This window comes from Dipodomys ordii, unplaced genomic scaffold, assembly GCF_000151885.1.
Source record: "Dipodomys ordii isolate 6190 unplaced genomic scaffold, Dord_2.0 Scaffold107, whole genome shotgun sequence".
In the NCBI taxonomy this organism is placed as follows: domain Eukaryota; kingdom Metazoa; phylum Chordata; class Mammalia; order Rodentia; family Heteromyidae; genus Dipodomys; species Dipodomys ordii.
The window spans coordinates 3,718,650-3,734,071 of record NW_012267323.1 but is presented as its reverse complement, the minus strand read 5'-3'; the positions used below and the strand labels follow the sequence as shown (position 1 = coordinate 3,734,071).

The window sequence follows — 15,422 nt, the reverse complement described above, 5'->3', positions numbered from 1 at the left end:
CGCCCCGCGCGCGCCCACCTGCCCGTCCCGGAAGCGCGCCTGGAGCGCGCGGCGCGGCGCCAGGAAGTCTCGAACCCGCAGGTGCCGGGCGTGCGTCTCCTTGAACCACACGGGGGCCCCCGGCCCGAGGGCCGCGTTGAGGGCCCCCAGAGTCTGGCCCACCCCGAGACGCTCGGTCTCCATGGTGAGCGGAACCGGAAGCACTATGGTGGTACCACTTCCGGGAAGGGGCGGGGATCCGGCAAGCGCCCTCACCCCACTAAGTGGACAAGTGAGCGCCTGGGCCGGTCCGCTAGGCTGCGTTGGACCTATGGCCCCTGCCGCACTTACGCACCCCAGGCTAGACCTCGCGGGGTCCTCTCCTCACCTGGGGAGAGGATCTCCACGCCCCTGGGGCTCATGTCCACCACAGGAGCCACCCCACACCTTTGTACTTCATGTTTCACTTTTTCTCATTTTAAACCTGACTCAGAATGTCAGAATAAACGCCAGTGAGCAAACCCTCAAGGTGTAGGCACACGGAAGGCACTTCTGTGTTCTACGCTTTCAAGTTCTTTGCAAACCTGCTTTTGAGATACAGGTGTCTTTATTACTGAGAAAACGCCCAGTCTGATAGAACGGCCCGTTTTCTTGAAATCTAAAGACTTAGAACCATCACGATCAGAATTGCTAGCTTTTAATGTTCCTCCCGTGACCTGTGTAGATCACAAGTGATCATCCAAGTAATCCCGTTCTGGCGAAAGAGCCAGTGGGAGCCAACTAAACTTTGTGACCACGAGCGTTCTCAATTCTCAGTATCGTATGGAAACTGCAACGTCTGGAAGAGAGGTCTCGACTATTTCGAAAGTTTACAAGCACTTTTTTTTTTTCTCTCACTCCCCCTTTCCCCACTTTCGATCGAGATTGAGCTTGCCTGCTGATCTGTGCTTTGGGAGTGCCCAAAGCTCCAAGAGAGGAGGGAAATGCAGGGGGCAGGAAGTTTGGCAAGGCCTCTCTCGGGGTCAGAGCTGCGAGGCCCTGCTGAGAAGCGCCGAAAGAGCACTGGGCGGACACGACATTCCCGATGGCTTCTTGGCTTGCCCACTCAACGGGAGTGATCGTGTCATTCCAAAGCCCTTTCTATGCCACATGCTCAAGACCTGGAGACAAGCTGATTGACTTCAGCTACTACTCTCGGTCCACGAAGACGGTTAGGGTGGTTTCCCCCCCCCCCCCAGGAAGTGAAGGGCTATCTTTAGCTGGGGCGCCTCAGTGGGACTCCGCCATTGCAGCCAGGACCTCTCTCTACAGTGCTCCCAGGGGGTTGCAGAGTTTCACCAGCCCCAGCTCTTCGACGGCTATGCCTGCAATTTCCAGCCTGAAGGCAAGCACCTGAGAGAGGGACAGAGACTGGAGAGGCTCAGGGGCGGGTGCCTGGGGGTCAGGAGCCACCCCCACTGTGGGCCACCAGAGTGCTGCTCAGGCAGGAGAGCAGGGAACGAAATCCAAGCGCAGCTGGAATGCTCTGGAGACAACAGCTGCTTTTGGGATTCCGTTGCCCGCTGTCCAGCCGCTGGAGGGGTGCGGGTGGGGGGGGGCTCCTGGCCCTAGGTCACTGGCCCTGGGGCCAGACCCACAGCCCGTCCATCCCGTCCCCCGGGGGCGGGGGTGGGGCAGGCCGGGAGTAGGCAAGTGTAACCTAGTCGGGTGAGAAGTGAGGCTCTCACCTGAGCCCCACAACAATAGGAGGGAAGGCGGGCGGCCTCTCCTGGGACCAGGTCCCGATCCGGATTAGATCCCAAGGGCGGCTGGATTAGCGCTGTGGGTCCCCACGCAGCCCGAGCCACTGGGCCCGGGACGGTTTAAGAAGGGGGGGTAAGGGGGTGGAGGGGTGGGGGAAACGCAAGGCGTCGAAATCCGCCCAGAGGAAAGCGCCGTCCGCGGTGGTGGTGGGAACCGGGGAGGAAGTCACCCCGCGCGGCCACTTTTGGGGGGGACCCCCAGCTCCCCCCCACACACCCTCCCCACCCCGCCCCGCCGCCACCCCCCGTCGCTTTGGGGCCTTTTGTCCCGTGACGCTGCCTGCGGCGCCTAGAACCGAGCGGGCCCAGCACGCCGCAGCGACGGACACCCCGAAACCCACGGACGACAGGTCACGGGCCCCGACGTCGCCAGGCTTTCCCGCCCGCACGGCCCTGGCCAGAGAGCGGACGCAATGTTCCGCTCCCCCCCACACACACACCCCCGAGGCCGGGACAGGGCCGCGGCGCCCGAACCCCGCGCGGCGCCCGCGACTCTCGCGCCACTAGGCCCTGGATTCGGATCCAGCCGGGGGGGGGGGGCGGGAGACTCTCGCGAGGCGCGAGCCGTACGAGCGAGGGCAGGCTGCTGGCTCCGGGCGCCGGGGTAGTAGGTGCGGGTGGCACGTCCGACTCGGCTTCGGTCCGGTCCGGCCCAGGCCCGTCCCCATTGAACAGCTCCGTCAACACTTCTTCCGGCGTGCCCTTCCGCTGGCTCTAGGGCTGGCCCGCAGAGTTGGAGCCATTTTAAGGCGAAACCGCTAGGCCACGCCCCCTCGCGCCCGCCGGGACCAATCCGCACGCGGCCACGCCCCCACGAGGCGCGCGACGCCGACGCGGCCACGCCCCCGCCTCCCGGGCCCGCCAACGGTCGCGCGAGTGACGGTTAGGGGCGGGCCGTCCTTCCCAGACGCGCCGGGGAAACCTGAGCCGCGCCGCCCCGCCCCCGGGGCCCGGCCCCTCCCCTTCCCCCCCAGAGCCGGGAGATTAAGTGTGGCGGTGGGTGGGGTGGGGTGGGGAAAGGCGGGTCCGGGAGGCTCGGGGCCCCCCTAGCCCCCCCCCCGCCCCTTGACCAGGTGTGCGGAGGGGAACAGGTGCGCGGCGGCCCCGCCCCGGGAGCCCCGCGTCGCGGCCGAGGGGCCCAGGCTGGGGCCTAGGGCGATCGCGCTGCCAGGTGTCCTCCCCCCGCCCCTCCCCGGCTCCTCCGGTCCCCCGGGATGGCCGGCGCGGGGAGAGCGACAGGTGCGCGGGACACCGGAGCCGCCCCCGGGGGGGGGGGCGCCCCAGCTGTCATGGACGTCGCCGCCGCGGCGGGACGTAGCGTGCGCGGCGCCCTCCGGGCCGCAGGGCGGCGCTGCGGCCACGCCGGGCCGCGGTGCGACCGGCTAGGCCCAGGGCCCCGACCATGGCCGCCGCCGCCGCCGCTTCGGCCTGGCGCTGCCTCTCCCGGGCGCGGCCCGCGTCGTGCCGCCCGCGCGCGGAGCTGCCATGGTGAGACGGACCCCCCACACCCCCCTCTCCACGGCCGATCTCCCCTCCTGGCCACTCGAGCCCGCTCTCTAACCCCCGCCTCCCGTCCCCGCCAGGGTCCCGCGGCGCGGGCACCGGCTGTCCCCCGCGGACGACGAGATGTACCAGCGGACGCGCATCTCCCTGCTGCAGCACGAGGCCTCTCCCGCCATGTACATCGACAGCTACAACAGCCGCGGCTTCGTGATCAACGGGAACCGCGTGTTCGGGCCCTGCGCCCTGCTCCCCAACTCGATGGTGCAGTGGAACGTGAGCCGCCCCGTCGAACTCACCCCGAGGCGCACACGGTGGAGGGGGGAAAGAAGAGGGGGGGGTGTTAATTTGATTGACAAGTTGAAAGAGGGATCTTCCCCCCCCCCAATACAGGTGGGGTCTCACCAGGATATCACTGAAGACAGCTTCTCCCTCTTCTGGATGCTGGAGCCCAGGATAGGTACAGGGGATCTTGGGGAAGGGGGTACTTAGGGCATTTCTGCCCCGTTAATACCCTCCACAGACTGACTAGCTGCCCCTCCTTTTTCTAGAGATTGTGGTGGTAGGTACTGGAAACAAGATTGAGCGTCTGCACCCCTACGTGCTCCAGGCGATGAGGAAACGGGGCATCGCCGTGGAAGTGCAGGACACGGTAGGTTCCGAGGTTCTTTGTGGGTCGTTCCGGCTCAACCCTAGGCTGACGGATGACCAGTTTGTGTTTTCATTTCAGCCCAATGCTTGTGCCACCTTTAACTTCCTGTGTCACGAAGGCCGAGTGACAGGAGCTGCTCTGATCCCTCCACCTGGACACAGTTCACTCACACATGTGGGCCCAAGTGCAGCATGATCCAGCAACTGAGCCGCTGTCTGGGAGAGCAGAGAACAGAGGGCATTCTCATTTCCTTACCCTTTCATTCTCGGCACTTTAATAACACTTGAGATTGTAAAATCATAAGCCTCTTCTAGTTTGTATGGGGTGTGTGGCTGGGTCACTGGGCTTAGGGTGGTGATATGCAAGTTGAAGGGGCACTGTTTCATTATTGCCCAGGAGGCAGTTTATCTCCCCGTCCATGTACTTGCTCACTTTTGCAGATCTGAGGCCTTCAATTCTCATTCTCAAGTTAGGAAGCGTGTTATGTTGTGACCTAGGTAGTCTCATGTAGCCAAGCTGTTTGGATGCCAAGACTATGTTGTAATTTCCAAGAACCACTGGAGTCATAAGACATGAAAATAGAGAATTGTCTCAGCAAGGCAAAATTAGCAGGAGGATGCAGCACCGTCAGCCAAAAATATGGCAAGCACAGAGCAGCAGGCTGCTTCCCTATTTATTACTAATGCAGCAGGCCCCGCCCCTCTGCTCAGATTGGCTGAGCACAGGCTCATAATTGGCTAATTTGAATAGGACAAGATGTATTCCCTTAAGGTGACTGAAACTTGATTACCTGTACTCAAATAAGCTCAAAATCTATCCACCCTCTCCATTTCTTGAGCACTCTTGAGGTTTGTCTTCTAACGTGTGTCTTAATTCCATCTTGGAAAAACCAGTTAAGTAAAAACCCTCACATTTCAAAAATCCCTATCACAGAGCAGTTCCTCTTTCACATTTAGGCCACTTGGGCCTGGGCACTTCCTTCAGCTCAAAACTAAAGCTCTACCACTTGAGCCACAGCACCACTTCCGGTTTTCTGGTGGTTTATTGGAGTCTCAGGCTTTTCCGCCCGTGCTGCCTTTGAACCATGATCCTCAGATCTCAGCCTCCTGAGTAGCTAGGATGACAGGCGGGAGCCACTGGCTTTGGCCCATCTTAGGCCACTTTAAGCAACACATTGACAGAAAAAGGTTTTCTCCAAGGACCTCCCCAGGAGGCAAAGTAGGTTTGAGAATAGCACATTAGGATTATAGACATGCAGCCGACACAACACCTTAATCTCTAGGCCTTAGGGCGTGGTGGTGGCTGAAGAGCTCTAGGCATCTGCTAACAGATCAAACATCACCACTCATTTTTAAACTTTTATTGAAAAACAGGGATGGGGGGAGATACTGGATCCTTTTTCAGAAGAGCCTTTTCTCATACCTGTAAACAGAGAACACCTGTGAATCAGGGCAGGAGGAAGGAGGGGTGATGAGGAAGACGCTCCCCACCCAAGGACAGGATTTGCTTACGAATGGAGGCTGTGAACTCCCCCTTCCACCTGAGCTGAGGATGTTCTCTTCTCGAACTTAAGTTCCCCAGAGTACATCATGGCTCTGAAGGAGGAACACATGTCAAGAGATGACCGTTCTAGAGAAATGCAGCCCCTCTTTAACCCACGGCCCAGCTTAGCTGAGCAAGCTCACCGGACTTGAGTCAAGCTCTTGGCACCGATATCTTGGCAGGAGTGCTGGATGCCAGCGATCAAGTAAGGGACAAACTTGTGGATGGACCCTTTGTCTTGCACAGCCCCCGACACCCCCTGGGCCACTTTGATTTTGTCTGCTTCACTGGAGAAAAAGGCAGAGAAACGGGCGAGATCACAAGTAGTCTCAAATGCAAGGTTGGGGGTGGGGGATGGTGGTGGTGATCATTGATTTCTCGGCCTGACTCACCTGAAGTATCGGTTCTGGCTGCTGAGATGCTTGTCCATGGCATCGAGGGAACCCATGCCCCGGTATTTCTTTAGCCGGATCCCATCAGAGAAGAAGTACTCTCCAGGGGCCTCCGTGGTGGCGGCCAGGAGGGAACCCATCATGACTGTGAACAGACAGTGTATTTGGAACACAGTCTGAATGGTACAGAGAAGGGGTTCTCACGGTGCTTTGAGTGCCAGGCCTTACCTGTGGAGGCCCCAAGGGCCAAGGCTTTGGCAATATGGCCCACATTTTGGATTCCTCCATCAGCAATGACAGGAACACCAAAGCGCCGGGCGTACTCTGAAACCTTGTATACAGCTGTTGCTTGGGGCCGCCCACAGGCCAACACTGTTGAGACACGAACAGACAGGTGGGTAGTGTTGGTGAGGATAGGCAAGAGGAGACACCCAGTACTCCAGGAGCTCTTGGCTACGCTTGCACCAAGACGGCATCTTGGCTAGATCGATTGATCGATCTGGGGCAGCTGCTACCCACCTGCCTTTGAACAGTACACGACATGGTTCTGCTGGCTTCACCCCTGCTTGTGCGCGTGCATGTGTGCAGGGCCCAGGGCAGCCTCAGGCACATGCAAGTCTTAGCAGCTGGGGAAGCCCCGCCCACCTGGTTATCAGATGGGGGGCGGAGTCACCGTGCAAGTTAGTAACCGGAGGTACCAAGTCAGGCCCAGCTCCTCCTCCCTGCACCGTGGGCAGCCCTGGCAAGATCCGGCCACGTGGTAAATGTGGAAGGAGAAGCAGGCTCCAGAATGGTTCCTGGAACCATACCTACTGTGGAGTATGTGTGCAGAGCCAAGGACTGCCTGCAGAAAGAGGTCTTGCTGTGTGTGCACCCCAGGAAGGAGCTGTGATCTTAAGCTACCCTAAAACAATGGTCTGTAACATCTATTGGCCCTGCCCACCCGTGAGCACCACAAACCCCGGGAGCTACAGCTACAGTCAACCAAGCAGCTGGGCAGTGGGCAGCTGGGCCGGGCCAGTGGGCCGGGCTGGACTTACTATAGCAGCCCGTGACAGTAGAAGGGCATTTGGGACTGTGGGACTTTAAGTCTGGAGGGATCTTGGGAGCCACTAAATAAAACAAACAGACCAGAGTTTAGAGAGGGAGCAGAGCAGGAGCAAGGAGGCCAGGCTAGGCGGGGAAGTGGTAGGTGAGGGTTGACAAGAACTTGTCTTGCTTCCAGCCATGTTCACCCATCCAAAAGGCCTGTTGGGCCCTACATTTGCCCATGTTGGAGGACTCATTATAGCTTCCGGAAGAGTGCTTGGCCCCAACCCCCCCTACTCTTACCTTCCTGAGTGATGCAGATGGAACCACTCCCCATGCCCACCCGTAGGGCATCCACGCCGGCGTCAATGAGGTTCTTGGCCTGAGCAGCAGTAACCACTATAATGAGGGAGAGGGTATGGCTTACTTGAGGGGTCCAGGTGACCCTCCTGTCCACTCCCAATCCCACCAGGGCCTAAGCTCTTCTTACCGTTGCCTCCGATGACTTGGAGATTGGGGTATTTCTCTTTGATATACTTGATCATATTGATTTGGAAGATGGAGTTGCCCTGGGAAGAGTCCTGGGACAGGAAGGAAGGAGGGCCCTATTAGATTGATAGGGCATTTGTCCCTGTCCCTTGTCTTGCATGCATGAGACCCTGGGTTTGATTCCTCAGCACCACATAAGCAGAAAAAAGCCAGAAGTGGCACTGTGGCTCAAGTGGTAGAGCGCTAGCCTTGAGCTGAAGAGATGAGGGACAGTGCCCAGACCCAGAGTTCAGGCCCCATGACCAACAAAATACCCAAAACCAAAACAAAACAAAGCAGTAGTAGCTCACCAAAACTACCACATCCACACCAGCCTGAGCTAGCAAGTCCAGCCTATACTTGTCATCTTCATGAGTTCCAATGGCTGCTCCACACAGCAGCTGCTTCTTGGCATCTTTGGAGGCTAGTGGGTAATCGCGATTCTTCTTCAGGTCTGTTCGAGCAATGATGGCTACCAGCTCATCATCTTCATTTACAATGGGTAACTTCCCTGAAACCACAGCAAGACATGAATCAGGACCTGGACGCTATCCCTAAAGCTTTATCAATCAAAGCTAGTGCTCTCCACCATTTTGAACCAGTGTCAATTCCAGTTTTTCTGGTGGTTCACTGGAGATTAAAGATTCTCAGAGACTTTCCTGCCCAGAATGGCTTTGAACCACCATCCTCAGCTTGCAGCCTCCTGAGTAGCTAGGATTACAGGCATGAGCCACTGGTGCCAGCATCGCCTCTTCCTCCCTCTAGGACTCACCTTTCTTGCTGCGCTGCAGAATTTCATTTGCCTCTTTCAATGTGATACCTGCGGGAGCCACCACCAAGTCTTCCCTCTTTGTCATGATCTAGGAGGGAGAAGTCAGGAGGTTGGTCTAGTCAAATTAGGCCTCCCCACAGAATCAGGCCCCACCTTGGGGGAGGAAGGACTCCAAATATGTTCACATACCTGGACCCAAACCACCATCCCTCCCGGCCCCTAGTTCTTACAATCACTGAAACAGTAAAGCACTAAAGAACGAAGTGTGAATAAAAGCACATGTACTGGCAGTTAAGAGGACTATGGAAAGAGAGGATGCATGAACCCCATGTAGCAGTCAGAAATGTGGCTGGGCATTTGTTTCTCCTAGACAGACGTCCTCAGTGACGTTACACAGGTAACAGAAGCCTCCTGTCTTCTGTGTGGGTTCTAAGAACTTGGCAATGTCATTTATCAGTGGCACCTACCTCTTCCAAAAGACGGTCATGTTCCTCTTCCTTGAGAAAATCAATGTCCCTCGAGGAAATGATGCCTACCAACCGACTTCCCATCCGGCCTGTATCTGTGATGGGGATACCACAGAAGCCATGCCGGGCCTTGGCTTCAAAAACATCCCGCACACGATCCTTAGGGCTGAGGACCACAGGGTCTGTGATGAAGCCCTGCTCATATTTCTGGAAGGTATGGTGAGAAAGGACATTGCATCTGTACACTACTTTTGTGAAATGTTTGGTCTAAAGTGTGGTGTCTTTGCCAAACTGTCTATGTCAGTGCTATGAGACCAAATCAAACTAACATAGGACAAGATGTAAGGGTGGGCTAGAAATACTGTAACCCTGGGTGTTCTTCTGCTAGCTTAAGGAAAAGGGTTTCAGACCCGTTTCCTTAAGGAAGAAATAATAGGAAGAAAGGATCCTAAATTAGCAGAACTAATCTAATCATCCCACCCCCTCCCCCGCCAGCCTCCTGCCCCCAGCCCCAATTCAGCACAATTTCAAAGGAGCTCTTGGTCATGATCCTTTCCCTTCTGACCTTCACTTTCCGAACTTCATTGGCCTGGAATTCAGGTGTACAGTTGTGGTGGATGAAACCAATACCGCCAGTAAGCTATTATACAACGAACAGACAGAAGATGAAATTAAATGACAATGAGACCAATCAGCAAAGCTCACAACTGCCCGTCTAAGAGGAAGCCATATGGAACTCCTGCCTTGTCTTCCCACATCCCGTTGGGCTCACCGCCATGGCAATGGCCATCCCGGCCTCTGTAACTGTGTCCATGGGTGAGGAAACCAGTGGAGTCTTCAATGTAATCTTCTTGGTAAGGGCAGAGGTCAGGTCCTGAGGAAGAGAAAGGCTCACGAATGGGGGTGGGGTGGGGGAAGAGGCCAGAAATACTTCTTCCTTGTTCCTCCCATGTACTCCCAAAACACAGCCTCTGTAGGGCTGGCATGCTGGTCAGAAATAATCCATAATCCGTAGGCGACCACCCACAAGTGCAACCCGGTGCAGTAGCCAAAAGCGGGTCACATCTTGATGTGACCTTATTATTATACTCACCACCTGGTCTGCGGTGAAGTCGATATATCCAGGAAGAATGAGAAAATCGCTGTAGGGGAGGGAGGGGAACGAATTGGGAGTGTGACTCTCAGGCTTCTGTTACCTAGGAACTCTAAATCCATCTATCATCCCATAAGGCATCGGAGCAGGGAGAGGCGTTAAGGGCCTGTGTGTCACCAGCAAGACGGTCCACGGGGTGTGAATTAAGACAAGGGGCTTTCTTCCCACTGGGCTGTCATCCGTCTGCCTGGCACCCTGACAAGCCCTGAAACCCCAAGTATTGTCGAAATGGCCCCTCCAAGACCAAAGCCTGCTCAAGAAGGATCCAAACGAGCCAAGGAGCCAGCTAAGTCCCGGATCCTGGCCCCCACGCTCGCCCCCACGCAGGCTCCTTTGAAGCCCGGTCCGTTCTGCCTGCCCAACGTGCCGCTCCCTCTCTGCCCAGGTGAATCCCCGAAGGTCCGCACTTGTAGGTGAGGCCGTCCCCGCAGTTGAAGAGCTGCTGTGCGGTGAGTCCGTCGTCGGGCACGTATGACGTGCCGCCGCTGATCAGGTAGTCCGCCATGGCTACCGCGGACCGCCACCGCGTGTCTCCGAGGACCGCGCCGCAGAGGCCTCAGCGGTCTGGGCCGCGCCAATATAAACCAGAGGATTTCGTCACTGCGCCGCGCGCGCCGCTGACGTCAAGGCGCACTGCGCACGGGAGGAGCCAATAACGTGCCGCGGCTGAGGGAAGCGTTGGCTGAAAAGCCCGCGCATGCTCCCCTCAGCCGCCGGCCGTAACCAGGGGCAACTCGGGCTGTTTCCCGTCCCACCCACCCCAAGCCCCGCCCCTGAAGAGCTGCGGGATTCAGCCGCGTGGCTTTTGTTTTCCACTGTCCCCCCCCCCATCCCGATTCCTCCCCAAATAAAGACGCACTGTTCACTAGCGTGTTGAAAAGACGTGCTTGTCATTCTTAATAAACAACTAGAGTAAGAATACATAAGAGAAACAGAGTGGTATCTTTATATGATACACAAGTGTATGTTACAAGAATCCCACCAGGCACAGGAGCCTCAGGTTTAAGGCCTCAAGTTCGGCCAGGAAAAAAAAAAAAAAGGCATGGTAAAATTTTTACTTTTTTTTAACATCTAAAATGTCACTTGTCATAAAGGGGGGTGTAATAGAAATTGTCTTTAATAAATCATAATTGAAGTTCCCCTCATTTTCTTCCAGTAGGAGGCTGAATTTATGTCTGAGCGTGAAGGGAAGAACCGGGCTCCTCTGTGGTCAGTGAAGTCGGCCAGTCCAGATTGAAAGCCAGCTGAGGAGATTCCCTGGAGGGTCGATTCATCATTAATTCCATCTTTCTTGAGGAAGGGGAAGGGGCCACATTTCTCCTAGACAGTCCAAGCCCTTTCCCCAAGCCGGAGCGGGGAAGAAAAAAAAAAATGTCAACCAGCAACTTTGTAGGACATCTGGCTCTCAGGAAACCCAGGAGCCCCCATGAGCTGGAGTCTGTTGTAGATCTATGAAGATGCAAAGGGGGCAAAGTGTTCTTTTACATTTTTAACAGAAGTAGCCTGAAAAGCTTTGTAACTACACGAGTAAAAAAGAAAAAAAAGAAGAAAAAATGGAGGCCTCTTCTTTAGTGTAAAAGTCTGTCCATTTTTTCCTGGCTGTTTTTTTCCTTGGACCACCACGGAGGCATCTCAGTGCATGGTGCTTGCATTGGCCACTGCAATGGCCTCCTGAATTTCTCGTATCACCAGGATCCGGGTCAGCATTTGTCCCATCTGTTCTCTGCTGATAGGCTGGACTGAGTACCAGATTGGGCTGTTGGGGGCCACCACTGGCTCGGGTGTCAGGTAAAAGGTGTCATTCCGGCCTTTCACACTCTGAGGGCTGAAGAATATGTCAGTAAAAGCTGGATGACAACATTATAATGTCAGCCCTCCCAGCGGGGACTTCCCAGACAGATGCAATCTGCAAAGGTTGGTAAAGCACCAACTTGGAAGGTGTGGTAGCATAGTTATAGAATTCTATGCAGCCACCATGTAACTCCTCCAGGATAGCTATTGGAGCTTCTGTAAAGGGCAGTAACAAGTTCTTTCTGCCCCTCCTTCACAGCTGTGATCAATCACTAAACTGCACTTGCCTAGGGAACCCATAGGTTTGACAAATGGGTGTCTATACCCACTTGTAGCATGTGAGTGTGTGTGTGTGTGAGGGCTTGAACTCCGGGCCTGGGCACTGTCCCTGAGAATTTAAACTCAAGGCTAGTGCTCTACCACATGAGCCATAGCTCCACCTCCAGTTTTTTGGTGGTCAATTGGAGATAAAAAAGTCTACTGGCTTTCCTGCCTGAGCTGGTAAACCTCAAATCTCCACCTCCTGAGTAGCTAGGATTACAACACTGAGCCACTAGTGCCTGGCTTGGACAATGATCAGAACATCAACAAGTGTTTGCTCATATTATAGTCTCTCTTTCTCTCTCTCTTGAAGTTTTTGTGCAGGTTCTGGGACTTGAACTCAAGGCCTGAGCTTTTTTGTTCAAGGCTAGTGCTCTACTACTTGAGCCACAGATCCACTTCTGGCTTTTTAGTAGTTAACTGGAGGTAAGAATCTCAAGAACTTTCCTGCTGAGACTGGGTTATAACCATTATCCTTAGATCTCAGCCTCCTGAATAGATAGGATTACAGGTGTGAGCCACCAAGCACCCAGCTAATTTTCTCTAGTCTTTTTTTGTCTAGTCATGGGGCTTGCACTCAGGGCCTGGGCCCTGTCCCTAAGTGTCCCCCGCAACCCCCAACCCCTCTAAAGGCTAGTGCTCTACCACTTTGAGCCACAGCTCAACTTCCAATTTTCTGATGGTTAATTGGAGATAAGAGTTTCATGAACTTTCTTACCCGGGCTGGCTTTGAATCACTATCCTCAGGTCTCAGCCTCCAGAGTAGCTAGGATTACAGCCATCTTCGCCCAGCTGTTTTCTATACTTTTAATACTGATCCTGGTACTGAAGTCTTTATCTAAGCTAACTGCCTTCTACTATATGGTGCTATACCTCTATTAAGTACTTAGCAGACTCATCATTTGATGGATCCATTCAAAACATATTAAAGAGCTACTATATGCTAAGTCTCTACTAGTTGTGGATGTTATAGAAATGAACAGGAACAGTAAGTACTTTTATCTCAAGAAGCATACAAATTAAGAGGGAAGACAGACAGGTAATTAGTTAAACAAACAAACAAACAAACAACAAAATGATCACTAAGTGCTGCAGAGTTTAGAAAAGGTAGGGAATCGCCGGGCACCAGTGGCTCACGCCTGTAATCCTAGTTATTCAGGAGGCTGAGATCTGAGGATCGTGGTTCAAAGCCAGCCCGGGCAGGAAAGTCTGTGAGACTTATCTCCATTAAACCACTAGAAAACCGGAAGTGGCGCTGTGGCTCAAGCGGTAGAGCGCTCGCCTTGAGCTGAAGATCTGAGAGATAAGGCCAGAGTTCAAGCCCCACAACCAAAAAAAAAAAAAAAAAAAAGGTAGGGCATCTGGAAATGCTTAATCATAAGACTAGTGTTAATTTCAGAAAAGCAAGATGATATCCTTAAATGGAAGCCAGGGTATGGCTAGAGAGCAGCACAGATAGGAGGGAGAAGGCAGCCTTGGCTATCATGTAAGGATTACTTTGTAAAGGAAGATTTTGCAACCAAGAAAAGATCCTACTGCCACTGCTGTGAAGATGCCATGCTAACCTGCAGGTGCAGAGGCAAGCAAAAGCTGATGGGTATACCTCAACCTGGTTGAGGGTGGCACTGAACGGAGGCCAGGGCCAGCATGATACAGGATGTGAGTGAAAGTGGTCTATGCAGCTTTATCCCGTGTCCATGAAAGATGAACCAGCAGGTTTCAGGGACCTCCTTTTAGATCACAATGCATGGCGTATCACACATTTCGGAAACACCAGTAAAGGTGCTTCTATATTTAGACTTTTAAGGGCAAGTGTAGTCTCATTGGGACTAGAGAATGTATATGCACTCAAGGAAGCATGCACATAAACATACACGCGTGTTTCGTCAATGCCATTTATCTTCCTCACCATTTGAAGAGGTAGAAATCGTAGAGCTTGATGGGACACCTCAGTGGATTCTCTGGATTCTCTGTCTGCTCAGCATACATGTCATCTGTAACTACAAAACAAGCCCCCACACACATACACCACAGACCTGGCACCAGGTCTTAGCTCAGGCCCAGATCAGGAACCTTTGGCATTTAGCCACCCCAAGTAGGAAATTCTTGGTGGCAAGAAAGGAAGGAAGGATGAAGTGACTAAGAAGAGGCTATCTTCTCTGAGGTTTCCCAGTTTCTAGGAAAGAAGTTTAAAGTTTGGGGCAGGGGAGAAGGGAATGGAGAATTTCTATCCAACAAACCCCAAACTTCACACACCGCTGGCTTCCATCCCTGCGTCCTTCCCCTACCTTTCTGGCCAGTCTGGTGTATCCCAAGGGCCTTCAGGTACCGGATGCTCGTGCTTTTATCCTTGGGATTAGAGGGGTTCTTCTTTGTCTGTCGCAAGACCTTCGAGAAAGCCAGCTTCATGTGCTGGTCCACTGTTTTCAACAGGAAGTACCTGGACCACAAGTGAAAGCAAGGGAGAGGGAGGGGTGCCAGGAGGGTAAAAGGACTGGCCCTCTACCCATTATGTCTCAGAGGAGCTACTCCTACATTCCCAGGATCTGGGCAGGCCTATATCGAAGCACTGTCCAGACAAAGATCCACATCTAGGTGGAGGGGGCCCAGGAACTAGTGGCTCACACCTTTAATCCTAGCTACTCAGGAGGCTGAGATCAAGAGGATCATGGTTTGAAGTCAGCCTGGGTAGGAAAATCTATGCTATTCTTATCTCCAATTAACCAGCAAAAATCTGGAAGTACAGCTGTGGTTCAAGTGGTAGAGCACTACTTTTGAGAAGCAAAAAAAGCTCAGAGGCAGTGCCCAAGCCCTGAGGTTCAAGACCAAGGACCAGCACAAAAAATTTCAAAAAGTAATAAAAGCTAAAAAATGGATGGTAAGGGTCTGGGCAACACACAAAATAGGCCCAAGTGGGGCTCAAACGTTCTCAAATATGTGTCAGAAGAACTCAGAAGCCCTTCTTGAAGTTTCATCTTCACCGGGCAGACACCAGCAATGGCTAAGCGTGGTGCTTCTAGAACACTTACTTGGTATTAAAGAACATCAGAGTGGTCAGCAGGGTGGAAGGGGAGTGTGCCCCAAGTTGTTTACACTCCCACAGCATCTCTTCAGTCACGTGGCTGGGTAGAACATACCCTAGGAGGAATAAAGCACTGCTGCAACAACTGGGGAGTCCCATGGGGTGAGGCCTGAGAACTACACAGAAGCCCAGGTTCTATCACGGAAGTCTCCCTGGGGTGTGGCAAAATAATTTGGAAAGCTGGTAGAAAACACAGACGCCAGGCCTCAGCCCAAGTTCCTGGGGTGGGATCTGAAAATGAGCAGTTACATCTAAGAAGTTCAAGGTTGATACTACCATTATCACTGCTTACTCTAGGGTACTACACTTTGAGAACCAAATGCCTTAAATGACTGCTGTTTCCTGACAAACTTTTGTCCTGATCCAAGGCTAACACGGGGCAAAGGCCTCCCCTCAGGAACAATGAAATACA

The 15,422-nt window shown here is 53.8% G+C and overlaps 3 protein-coding genes across 8 annotated transcripts in view; 1 reads left to right on the top strand and 2 right to left on the bottom strand.

The window, feature by feature from the left end:
• Positions 1 to 3,204: 3,204 nt before the first annotated feature.
• On the top strand, positions 3,205 to 4,236 carry Ndufaf3 (NADH dehydrogenase (ubiquinone) complex I, assembly factor 3). The gene is made up of 5 exons (XM_013028089.1): positions 3,205 to 3,269; positions 3,365 to 3,557; positions 3,675 to 3,741; positions 3,833 to 3,933; positions 4,012 to 4,236. Exons 2-5 carry the CDS (start codon positions 3,408 to 3,410, stop codon positions 4,126 to 4,128), a joined length of 435 nt encoding a protein of 144 aa, XP_012883543.1. The 5' UTR covers positions 3,205 to 3,269; positions 3,365 to 3,407; the 3' UTR covers positions 4,129 to 4,236.
• A 1,045-nt stretch (positions 4,237 to 5,281) lies between these two features.
• On the bottom strand, positions 5,282 to 10,413 carry Impdh2 (IMP (inosine 5'-monophosphate) dehydrogenase 2). Its single transcript, XM_013028219.1, has 14 exons — positions 10,224 to 10,413; positions 9,757 to 9,805; positions 9,436 to 9,537; positions 9,229 to 9,303; positions 8,664 to 8,870; positions 8,197 to 8,284; positions 7,736 to 7,935; positions 7,387 to 7,477; positions 7,200 to 7,295; positions 6,096 to 6,239; positions 5,868 to 6,012; positions 5,619 to 5,762; positions 5,445 to 5,528; positions 5,282 to 5,355 (listed from the first exon to the last, which is right to left on the bottom strand). Exons 1-14 carry the CDS (start codon positions 10,319 to 10,321, stop codon positions 5,334 to 5,336), a joined length of 1,545 nt encoding a protein of 514 aa, XP_012883673.1. The 5' UTR covers positions 10,322 to 10,413; the 3' UTR covers positions 5,282 to 5,333.
• A 274-nt stretch (positions 10,414 to 10,687) lies between these two features.
• The window catches only part of Qrich1 (glutamine-rich 1), a 41,371-nt gene continuing 36,636 nt past the window's right edge, over positions 10,688 to 15,422 (bottom strand). For 5 of the 6 annotated variants that reach the window (XM_013028173.1, XM_013028176.1, XM_013028174.1 and 2 more), the window contains 4 exons: positions 14,958 to 15,066; positions 14,217 to 14,368; positions 13,838 to 13,928; positions 10,690 to 11,641 (listed from right to left, as the gene is read on the bottom strand). In XM_013028173.1, coding sequence (XP_012883627.1) covers positions 11,449 to 11,641; positions 13,838 to 13,928; positions 14,217 to 14,368; positions 14,958 to 15,066 — 545 coding nt within the window. In that variant the 3' untranslated portion in view covers positions 10,690 to 11,448. Of the gene's footprint in view, positions 11,642 to 13,837; positions 13,929 to 14,216; positions 14,369 to 14,957; positions 15,067 to 15,422 lie in introns of all 6 variants that reach the window. The other variant, XM_013028172.1, reaches the window with a different exon arrangement.

Bases quoted from the DNA above. Each gene is read 5' to 3' on its own strand.
- Ndufaf3 (XM_013028089.1), top strand. From the start codon at position 3,408: ATGTACCAGCGGACGCGCATCTCCCTGCTGCAGCACGAGGCCTCTCCC. The intron at 3,742-3,832 runs GTACAGGGGATC...TCCTTTTTCTAG, and splicing joins GATGCTGGAGCCCAGGATAG to AGATTGTGGTGGTAGGTACT. The intron at 3,934-4,011 runs GTAGGTTCCGAG...TTTTCATTTCAG, and splicing joins CCGTGGAAGTGCAGGACACG to CCCAATGCTTGTGCCACCTT.
- Impdh2 (XM_013028219.1), bottom strand. From the start codon at position 10,321: ATGGCGGACTACCTGATCAGCGGCGGCACGTCATACGTGCCCGACGAC. The intron at 8,871-9,228 runs GTCAGAAGGGAA...CATACCTTCCAG, and splicing joins ATGAAGTTCGGAAAGTGAAG to AAATATGAGCAGGGCTTCAT. The intron at 7,478-7,735 runs GTGAGCTACTAC...TTCCTGTCCCAG, and splicing joins GTGTGGATGTGGTAGTTTTG to GACTCTTCCCAGGGCAACTC.